The 11,053-nt window shown below is 43.3% G+C and overlaps 1 protein-coding gene across 1 annotated transcript; it reads left to right on the top strand.

The window, feature by feature from the left end:
- The first annotated feature begins 1,282 nt into the window (after positions 1 to 1,282).
- Oser1 (oxidative stress responsive serine rich 1) lies at positions 1,283 to 10,760 on the top strand. Its single transcript, XM_055602431.1, has 4 exons — positions 1,283 to 1,367; positions 4,621 to 4,737; positions 8,355 to 8,465; positions 9,490 to 10,760. The coding sequence occupies exons 2-4, from the start codon at positions 4,661 to 4,663 to the stop codon at positions 10,172 to 10,174; spliced, it is 873 nt and encodes a 290-aa protein (XP_055458406.1). The 5' UTR covers positions 1,283 to 1,367; positions 4,621 to 4,660; the 3' UTR covers positions 10,175 to 10,760.
- Positions 10,761 to 11,053: the final 293 nt, after the last annotated feature.

Raw genomic sequence — 11,053 nt, forward strand, 5'->3', positions numbered from 1 at the left:
CTCCCAAACTATGCTTGAAAAAACAAAAACAAAATGCCTTTGATTGTAAAAGGAACTCTTATTCGCCTGGTTCAATTGTTGTCTCGGATGCTTACTTTCTGTTTGTAAACCTAGGCCTAGTCCTGGACGCTTCTAGCGTCCATCTATAATGTTTTCAGCCTCTGAGAATTACTTTTTAATAAGCTCACCCTTTCTTGTTCTTACTGAGCTCTGGGCTGGCTGGTTCAATTCAGCTGTTCTGGCTCAAACTCCTCTCCCAGCTGACTTGCTCAATCTTTTTTTTCTCTCGGCCTCTGAACTGTTCTGCTTGGCCTCAAACTAACTCAAGCAATCTGGTCTAATCTCCTGGCTTCTCATTCTCTGGCTCGTTCTCGCTCTACTACTGTCCCAATAAAACTGCCCCTCTTTCTGCATTGCTCCTTAGCTTCCCTCTTCTCGTGAGTGTAGGGCATATCCTATTCCATCAAATCTTCTGATTCGTCACTTTTTTTTCTTTCTGCCACTCAATTAGACATCACTTTCAAACACTGGTACTTCCTTCTACAAACTAACTTTACATTCGCTGACAGCGTTCAATTTCCAGATGAAGTAACTGGAGCCAGAGAGGCAAACAGTTGCTTCAAGAAATACATCAAAAGTGAAGGCACAGGAGGCTGAAGCAGGGGGATCAACGGGAGTTTCAGGCTAGCCTAAGCCAAACCAGGTGAGACCCTGTTAAAAAAGAAAACCACAAAACCTAAAAAATTTCCACTCCAATTCTGGGCTAGTATCCCCTTCGTCTAAAAGAGATGACCTTGTCGAGGGTTGCAGCCCGAGAGCAGGCGCCCTCGATTCGAGCACCTAGAAAGCTCCGTCGAGCATTCACGGAGTTTTGGCGCAAACACTCCCGCAGCCCGTCGAATCCGGTTGCCTTGGTGACTTAGAGACTAGAAGAAACAAGCAGAAGCGGCTCAGTCGCTGCAAAGCGAGCAGCCTACTCACTCACGTGACAGAAGAGGACGTAGGCAAGCCCAAAAGCCTGCCGGGAGCAAACCCAAGCCAGGGGGCGGAGGAAGCGAAAAGAATAACAGGAAATGACTTAAGACGCACGTGCTCCGGAGAGGGGTTGGAGCAGGCCTTTCGAAAGGCGGGGCCGCCGCCGTACGCCTGCGCAGTTGACGCGGGCCTGGCTGCCGAGTCACCGGGGTGGGAGGAGCGTGGCCGGTGGGCGGGGCGCGAGCCTGCGCGGCGCAGGCGCAGTACGACTCTGGAGGCGCGGGCCGCCCTATCTGCGGGGTTTGGATCCGGGTCAGTCAGGCGCGGCCGTCGCGGAGAGACGCTCAGAGCCGACGGGGCTGGATCCCCGGGAGCGCCCCAGCTGCGAGGAGGTGAGCAGTCCGACGCTTCGAGGAGGGCCGGGACGTCGCGTCCGCCGGGCCTTCCGCCGGCAGGAGGTGGAGTGCCGTCCTCCCGTCCGGTCGCGGCGTCTCCCCGCGCCGACTGCCGGGCCGGGCCTGGCCCTCGTCCGCCGCGGCCTGGAGTGCGAAGCTGCGCGGCCTTCGCTTCCCGCCTTCCTGCTTCCCCGCGGTGCCCGGGCCGCGCCGGCCGCAGCTTCCCCTTTCTTTCTCCGTGCCGCTCTTTGCCCCTTCCCGCCTTTTCCCGCCCTGCCAGCCGCACTCCTCTGGGCTTTGCCTCCTGCGGCGGCTCCGCTCGCTTCTCCTTCCGTGTCCTTCGCGCCGCAGTTCCACTCCGGCCTCTCCGGGTCCGTGTTTGGCCGGGGCGGGCAGGGCAAAAGCCGTGACAGCTTCCCGCTTGGGTGTCCCTGGGTTCTGACCTTTCCCGCCCGATCCTCTTTAACCGCGACAGACCCCGGCTTCTGTTGAAAAGGAGCGAACGCGTTGCTTTGCCTGGCTGGACTCGAGGGCTCGGGGTGGGTGTGCCCAGAGAGGTGCGGACGTGTTTTTGTCCTGGGGACAGATTGATTGATGCTATCGGGAGCCGTTCTCATGTCGACTTGCTGGACTGGGCTTTTTCCTTCCCAGAGCTCTGTACTTCCCAGAGGTCTAGGGAAGTTTCTTCGCTTTTAACTTTGTGAAGACGCTTACGGAACTCTGATTATTTTCAGACTTCTGAAGACGAGGAACTAGGCTTGAAACCTAAGGAGGACTTAGTTAAAACTTAAGAAGTGTAAATAAGACTGTGTACACGCTATTCTGTAGAAACAAACTGGGATGTGATTTGACTTAAAACTATGCAAAGTAACTTCTTCGAGGCTTCTTCCTCTCCCCTCCACCCCCAAGTCTGAGGTCTTTGGGGATTCTTCGAGAAGTCAGTGCGAAGGGGTACTATGACTATCTCCCACAAATGCAGTGTTAATGTAGATGGGCAGTCCAGTCACCTGTCATATAGAGCTGTTGAGCTGATGCAGGGAGGAGCATGGTAAGCCCTTTGTAATAACAAGCGTGCTTTGATCTAGCCCCTGAGGTTAAACCTTAGACTAGTCACTTTTGCTCTGTTTAAAGTAACTGAGGAAAAACAGGAGCAGGCACAATGCTGGAAGTCTGAAAACGGTTTAGACAATGCTTTATTCTCTTAAGTTTTGGTCTGTAGCCAGGTTTTTATTTTGGGCTGTCATGGTTTTTAATGCTGCATCTGTTAGTGTCTCAACAAGAATGCTAAGTTTGTATTAACATCTAGGGTGATCATCGGCTATACTATTATGTCAGCACTGTGTAATTAGGAGCTGAGAAAGCTCTTAGCCAGAAAGCTTCTTAGCCAAGTGTGAGATCCTGGAGGGTAGGATTGTGAGACACCATCCCTGCTGAAATGGGGTTCCCAGGATCCCCGTTCAGTTCAGCTTTTGTTGTGGCATCCAAGGTAGTGCTAGGAGTTCTGGAAGTACTTGTGAAAGGAATGCATTTCTGCCTGTGGTGTTCACCAGTGTACGTGTAGCTTGGTGTGTACTAACTATGAACCACACTTTACAACCTTTTTTTAAATGTATTATGTGTATGAGAATATTGCAGCTTGGGGAGTTGTTTCCTTCTGTTACTCAAGGAAAGAAACTCAGATGGTCGCGCTTGGTAGCACGAGCCCTTACCCTTTGAGCCATCTCACCAGCCCCTATAAATCTTCCTTTGAGCCATCTCATCAGCCCTTATAAGTCCAGCTTTACAATGGAGTTGTGGTAGGAAAAATAATTTGTTTACAACCTGTGATAGACCTATGTGTGGAACTTCAGATGTACCAGAACTCAGCCCTCCGGATAGTATATAGAATGTTGTGTATATGGAGGAATCCTACTCCACTGAAGAACTAGAGACCAGTGAAGCCTGCAGTCGTGTGGATGAGGTTTCTTGTGTTTATGACCAGGTCAAGTAAATGAAGTGTGTGGAAGAGTGAGCCTAAATTGTCTTCTGATATTGCAGTGAAAACTAGCTAAGTTCTTTTGAGGCTGAGCATAAACATAAGTGTCAAACATTATGACATCCTGACCTTTGGAATATTAGAGATCTCACAATAACATATAACTCACTTCTGAGAAATAGGCTGATCTAGAATCAGAGTACCCAAGGACTCATACATAGAGGGGCGCTACTCTCTGTGAGAGTGCCGGGGGTGGGGGTGGGAGGTAGGGAGTGGGGTGGGGTATTTTAGGGGGTACCAGGTTAGAAATAGAAATAAAGGTAAAGTATATCATTGGCTTAAAAAAAAAATCTTACTGTTTTTTAGGGTTTTTTCATTCCTCTCTCTCCCTTTTTGGATACTCCCTTTTTGTTCAAGATTTAGTTACTTTTGTAATTTGAAGATTAGATTTGAGAATTTATCAAAAAAGTTATTTGTGTTTCTTGTTGCTTTAGTTGATGTTCTTTTATGTCTTTACTTTAGGTGGAAAGTCAGTAGTAGAGGTTGAGACCATTAGTGGTCAAACTAGTTGGTTAAGAGCATATAGAGTCATATCTGCAGAATAGTATTTTCTGTATGTTTTTTTCTACTTCTAACTAAAGAGAAACTCTGCTTTTTTTCTTTATCCGTTTTTGAGTACAGGTATCATTTCTTGTTTGATAACTATGGTACTCAAAGCTAACAAACACCAAATAAAGTTAAGAGAGGAGTAGAGTATAAAATAACTGTGATGCTGAAGTCTCTATTCCTGCTCTAACAACAGTAGCATGGTGTTTTTCATGTATGTTGAAACATCCGTTAAAATTGTTTTGTACAAATGCCGTGGTGTCATAAATTCATACTTAGAATTGTTAAGGCCAGATTAGACAAATACTCATAGCATTTTAATTAATCAGAGTGTTACAGTTTGAGCTTTCTCCTGTCTCTGATGTTAATTTTGTCCATAGGTTTATTGACATGTACATGGAAAGTCAGAGTAGTAGAGCTTTTCTCTTTTCATTTAATAGCCTGAAACATAGTTTGCAGATTTAGATTTTAGAGGATGTTGGCATCAACTGTTTAGGTGGTTTGAATGCTGTGAATATATATCACTTATTTTCTTAGGAAATGAGTCCTATAGTCTGATTTTGGAAACTGCTACTTAGAATTAACACAGTATTTGTCTCCTAACAGTAATTATATAAGGAAACATACTCTTGGTTGCACCGATTCTCACTTTTCATATTTCCTTTTTAGTATTAACAGGAACATCCATAGGCGTGCTTAATCTTTCACAATGAAATCTGAAGCCAAGGATGGAGAGGAGGAGAGTCTACAAACTGCCTTCAAGAAATTAAGAGTGGATGCATCAGGGTAATAAAATATGGAACATGTGACTTGGGATTATTTATTGACTGGATTTAAATAGTTCTTTTGGTTAAAATGGTTACTCTTGTGACTTCTTTGTTCATCCTAGGATATGTACATGGTAATGTTTTTTACTTCTGCCATATTCTTTGTAAATATCTGAAAAGCAGCAGTTCATTTTTACTCTGAGGTTGATTGTTTTGGTTTCCTTAGGCCTGAGGATGTCCCTCTTTGTTAATCAAATGTTAACATAATCAAATGTTAAAGTAATATCCCACCAGGGATTTATCATATACCTCAAGGGAATCACAGTTTTTGTTGTTGTTGTTTTGTTTTTACCTAAAAATAAATTAGCCCAATAGCGGTCCGCGATGACATTCTTGATTTCACAGTTTTAATTGTTGAATCTCTCTAGCTGTCTGGGAACTCTCCATGTATTCAGTAAGGGTCTGTCACCAAGATCAGTAGTCTTAGAGCTTTTGGCCAAACTAACTGGCGCATCTGCAGACTAGCTGCTGTCTGAGTATTATTATTTAACCCTTTATAAAATGTTGTGTACAGATCAGATCTCCTCTAGTTTTTACTGGCTCCAAGCCAGGGGAAATCTCATGTTATGAATATGATTATTTTTTCTTTTTATCAGTGGAAACTGAACACTGGAAGCTCAGAGTTGAGCACTGTCCTAGTAATAATAGTCCTAGTCACCAGCATTTCACTCTTGGCCTGAGTACTAATTAAGTACTTGGAACAGATTTAATCTGTCTACTGTCTTCGAAGACAGACACTGCTGTCATCTTTCTCCTGGTAGAAGTTACACTTGGATTTTGAATGCATTGAACCTGCCCTTAGCCATTTTTTCATGTGGTCTATTGCAGACAGCATGGAAACATTTTACAAAGTAAAAACCAAGCAGATACTAGTGGCTGCCTGCCTGTGACTAGCACTGTTTCTGGCCCACCTTACAGTATTTATGCTAATAAATGTGCTCAGTGGATGTTAAGATATTCATGTTTGCGTCCACACTACTTTAAAAATATACCATTTTCCCATTGGTTTTTCTAGGATTTTTTTTTTCCCCATGTCAGTACTTAGATACACATTTTTGTTTTGGGTTTTTGAGACAAAATCTTATGTATCCCAGGCTGGCCTCCTATCATAGTCCTCCTTTCCCAGTCTTCCGAGTGCTGGAGTTAAATCCATGCCTCCATAACCAACTTTTTCTTGTTGCCGTTGTCTTTTTTTGTTTTTTGTTTTTTTTGATGGAGGTACTCTGTCTTGAGGATAGAACCAGGGCCTTGTTCGTGGTACCTAAATGCTGAGCCACTAAGTTGTATCAGCTAGCCCTTGGTAATCCTTCTCTGAGAAAGGGAAATAAAGTGAGAAAGCATAATTCTAGATTGTGGTTTTAGTATATTTCTTGTGATTTCAGTGCATAAGTGACTTTTAAATTAAAAAAATTAGAAATATATACATACATACACACAAACCATCATGTATGTAGACCTATGTAAGGAACTTCATATGCAGACTTTTCCTTGCTGTAAGGAATTGAAATATAAGCCTGCTGTTGCTGTTGTGACATGCAGTCTTAATCCCAGCACTCAGGAGACAACCAAATCTTTGTGTTATGAGCCAACCTGGTCTACATGGAGAGTTCCTGGACAGCTAGGGCTTCATAAAAGAGACCCTGCTTCAGAGAGAAGAAATCAATGAGAATAAAATCAAGCTAAAAATAAAATTAAGCTATTGATGGCATTAAACGTTACTTTGGGCATTATAAAATCTTACAAAATATCCATGCAGCTTAATGATTGTAAATTATATATTTGGGGGCTATAGACAGGGCTGAGGGGGGAAGTGCACATATTGCTCTTGCAGAGGACCGAAGTTCAGTTCTCAGCATCTGTGTCTTAGCTGTTTTAACTACAGCTCCAAGGAGATCCTGTGCCTCAGGTCTCCACAGAGAACTGCTCTCAAAAGCATGTACCCATTTACAGTTACAAGTAATAGATAATAAAATATGTCTTTTTAAGAAATTACATATTTGTAGCATGTGATACGCATTTACTAAAATTATAGGAAGAAGGAATAGTAGAGAATATTTGAGAAAACTAAGAGTAGAAGAGATGAGTCATCAGCGTGACTAAGAAAGTAAGCTTGTAGAGTCTGCAGTGTATGTTCCTGATTGTTTCCTACTGTTGTCATACACTGCCAATGCGACTGTGGAGGACTGACTCATTAAGCTTCGCCAGAAACTTCGTATGATCCTGTTCAATGGGTTTTGGTTTTCAGTGGTATTTGTCTTACCAGGACAAATATCTTTGTATTTATTATAAAACAATAAACCTTTTGACTGTAAAAATTTAGAAAAAATAACAAAAGAATAAGAAGAGTCACAACTTTAATCTCCAGGTCACTCACACACACACACACACGGCTTTTTGTTGTTGTGTTTTGAGACATGGATGGGGTCTGTCTGTTTAGCCAGACTGATTCCCAGCTTGTGATCTTCCTTGGCCTCCTTAGTTCTGGGATTGTGGGCATAGTGTTTTAGGCCATGACATACACAAACATTTACTGTAGTGTCTTTTATAATCCAGACATGTGCTCATGTCTGGAGCTTGCCACATAGGCTAGGCTGGCTGGCTAGTGAGCCCCTGGATCTTCTGGATCCTGTTCTTTCTACCCAGCTTTGTGATTACAAGTATATGGTTCTTGTGCTGTGTGGATTTTGGAAGGGCATATCAAAATGCCCATATTGGTAGTCATGGTACAAATGGTTCTCTTTACATTTTTAAAAACATGTTTTTCACCAGGAACCCATAATACTTGCTGTATACTTTTAAAGTAAAGATTTAACTCACTAATATTTCAGATTTACTAGTTGCAAAAGTAGGAAAATATTCTAAAAGTTGTTAAATACTCAAAAGTGTGGCCATTTGCTAGTTGAATTGACTCTTAAAAGATAGGTTTGTGAACTTAGTTCCTGTGGCTATGGTTCCTTAGGTAAAAGAGTGATCAGTGTCATTAACAGTCTTCCTGAACAAAGAGGACTTGATCTGCCCCAAATAAACAGCCTAAAAGGCTATTTATATCCCATGGCTGGTTACACTTACAGATTGTTTTCAGGCTTACGATTTTGCAATTATGGGCTTGTTTTTGGAGGAAATTTTACATTAAAAACTGAACTAATTCCTTTCTTTTCTCCTTCCCTTCCCTCTCCCCACCTTCCCTCTCTTCCTTTTTCCCTCCCTCCCTCTCTTCCTTTTCTTCCTTCCTTTTTCCTTCTCTCTTTTTTCTTTCTCTCTTTCTCTTTCTCTTTCATTCGTTCATTTTTGAGACAGGGTTTCTCTGTGTTAACAGAGCCCTGGCTGTCTTGGAACTAGCTTTGTAGACCATGCTGGCCTTGAACTCACAGTGATCCATTTGCCTGCCTCTGCTTCCTGAGTGCTGGGATTAAAGGCATGTGCCACCACTGCCAGCTAGAAGTTGAATTTTGAGAACTGCAAGCTAGAAAGAAAAATGAAAATATCACTCATAAGGTTGTATTAGGGTTAGTAAGCATGGAAAGTTATTCTTAGGATACAGTTTTCCATCTCAGTAAACTTTGTTCTTGTCCTCAGGTCCATCATATCTCTGTCTGTTGGAGAAGGCACAAATGTCAGAGCATCAGTCAGAACAGCAGATGATACCAAACCTAAAACCACATGTGCATCTAAAGACAGTTGGCATGGGTAAGGGTGCCCCCCTCCCAATTACATTTTTTTTTTTTTTTTTATTTGGGGTGTGGAACCTGCCAGGGAGTATGCATAGAAATCAAAGGACAACTTGTGAGAGCTGGTTCTCCACTGTATGTGTTTCAAGGAGCAAGCTCCTCAACTCAAAATCCCTCCTACTCTTTAATTCCTGTCAGCTGGTTTCTTGCTCGACTCTTGACCTAGGGTTAACTTTATAACATCTTGTGTACAGAAAGCTCTTGAATTAAAGGTGTGTGCTAGGGCTGGGTGAACCACAGCATAATCACCTGTTTACAATAAACAGAAAGTTCTTGGATTAAAGGTATGTGATAGGGCTCAGCTACACCAAACAAGAAACAGGGTTTTACAGTTCACAGTTTTAGGCTTCACAATGGGATCGAATATCCTGCAGCAGTAAGGTCTTGAATCTGGAGCTCCCCTACCTGGGTGCACTGGCTGAACTGGCTGAACAGCAAGTCCCAGGGACCTTCCTGTCTTCCCAGCACTAGAAGGTGTGTGCCACTGTGCCCAGCTCTTTTTTCATGGATGTTGGTGCAAGTAGTTTACTGACTGAGCCAGCTCTCCACTTCTGTTACTTTTGTTGTTTGTTTTTGTTGTCTGATACCAGTGATAGAAATGATTTATAACACTGACACACTCTTTGGTAGTACTGGCACAGTGGCTTTTGTAGCATTAGCCTGGGTACTGGAGCCACATTCAGGCTGAGGGGTCTACATTTTGGTTTTACTGCATGAGTTTATCTGTTTCTCCCATACTCACAAGCCAAAAATGGAAGGAATAAGTGTTCTACACCATGTATCCCATGTATCTGGCCTGGGTGATTGGTGTTATCTTACTTGTGTCTGTAGATTACTACGAGGGATGCTGAACAAAGTCTTAAGCAGATTAAAAAAAGAGGCGTTGATGACCTTATTTCCAGAGATTTGTTTCCATCTCTCATTCGTCTTCTTTAAGGAGGGATCTGTATCTCCACATCTTCTTGTGTCTTTTTCTTTTTTAGGTCTACAAGGAAGTCTTCACGAGGAGCAGTGAGAACCCAGCGTCGTAGACGCTCTAAGTCTCCTGTCCTTCATCCTCCCAAGTTCATACATTGCAGTACAACAGCATCTCCTTCTAGCAGCCAGCTCAAGCACAGAAGCCAGACTGAGCCACCTGATGGCAGCAGTGGACGGGGAATTTCAGCCCCCAAAGAGTTCAACACAGGAGAAAACTCTACTTCTCTTGATGTTAATCACACAGGGGCAGCCATTGAGCCTCTGAGAAGTTCGGTTCCAAGGCTCCCGTCAGAGAGTAAAGCAGAAGAGCCCTCTGATGCTACCCACATTTCCCAAGAAAGTCTTACAGCCAACAATCTCTCTGACTTTCAATCTGTTTCCAAGCTAAGCCAGGGCAAGCCATGTGCGTGTGTAGGCAAGGAATGCCAGTGTAAGAGATGGCATGATATGGAAGTGTATTCCTTTTCAGGTCTGCAGAATGTCCCTCCTTTGGCCCCAGAACGAAGATCACTTGAGGACTACTCTCAGTCACTGCACACCAGAACTCTGTCTGGCTCTCCTCGATCCTGTTCCGAGCAAGCTCGTGTCTATGTAGATGATGTGACCATTGAGGACCTATCAGGCTACATGGAGTATTACTTGTATATCCCTAAGAAAATGTCCCACATGGCAGAGATGATGTACACCTGATAACAAGAAGCTAATTCATGTGCTTTAAACCAATGAAAGGTTGTCAGAGGTTTAGTTAACAGCAGACCCGGTGGCCACTCTGTGAGAAGACATCTCTATCTGCTCACTGTGCTTGCAATAAAAACTTTTCTTGGCATCTCAGTTAATCTTCATTCTGTCAGTTTACTGAGTTCTTACGTACCTGTTAAGGCAAGCAGGTCAATGAAAATCTCCTAAAAATGTTCTGAGGGCTGAAGAAACCATGACTGGAGACTGGCAGCAGTGAGGACATGATGAAATCCTTGTAAGACAGCATATTTCAGACCTGCTTAAGATGTGGCAGCGAAGAAACTCAAATGTGCTTTCGTAACTGAACTGAACACTTGTCATGTTGTAGATGCCAACCCACCAATAGTAGAGCGTATAAGACTCATTTAAACTATCTTTGGTTTAACACGGGTTTGTGTCATTAAAGGTTTCTTATGTTACTGTTAAGTCAGATCTAAGGTTTAGATTCAGTTTGAATAAACCAGGTGGCCTGTCCTATATTGTTTGAGGGAGTCATTAACTTCACTATCACTAAATAAACCCCTGCTGGTGCTGTTTATCCAGAGGTATGGTGTGTTGTTTCTCAAAAACAAGCTGTTTAAAGTGGGACTGCTGAGCATTTGAGGTGTGTGTGTGTGTTGCCTCCATCTCTGGTGTTTCGTGTATGTGTTTCTTGCAGCCAGTTGCAATATAGGTCTAACATCTATGTTTTAGATGTTATCTCCCACCCTGAAATCCCTGGAGGATTTCTTACCTATCCTAATACACACTTCTTTTAAGTCATTGTAAAATCCCCACTGAAGTGTGGTTCAAGGGCGGAGCTCACTTCAACTAGGGGGGCAAATTTTTTTC

Source organism: Psammomys obesus, unplaced genomic scaffold, assembly GCF_907164565.1.
Source record: "Psammomys obesus unplaced genomic scaffold, mPsaObe1.curated_primary_1811, whole genome shotgun sequence".
NCBI classification, from domain to species: domain Eukaryota; kingdom Metazoa; phylum Chordata; class Mammalia; order Rodentia; family Muridae; genus Psammomys; species Psammomys obesus.

What these genes read in the sequence shown, in the direction of transcription:
- Oser1 (XM_055602431.1), top strand. Translation starts at nt 4,661, where the DNA reads ATGAAATCTGAAGCCAAGGATGGAGAGGAGGAGAGTCTACAAACTGCC. An exon ending in TTAAGAGTGGATGCATCAGG is followed by an intron (nt 4,738 to 8,354) that starts GTAATAAAATAT and finishes TCTTGTCCTCAG; the next exon opens with GTCCATCATATCTCTGTCTG. An exon ending in TCTAAAGACAGTTGGCATGG is followed by an intron (nt 8,466 to 9,489) that starts GTAAGGGTGCCC and finishes TTTCTTTTTTAG; the next exon opens with GTCTACAAGGAAGTCTTCAC.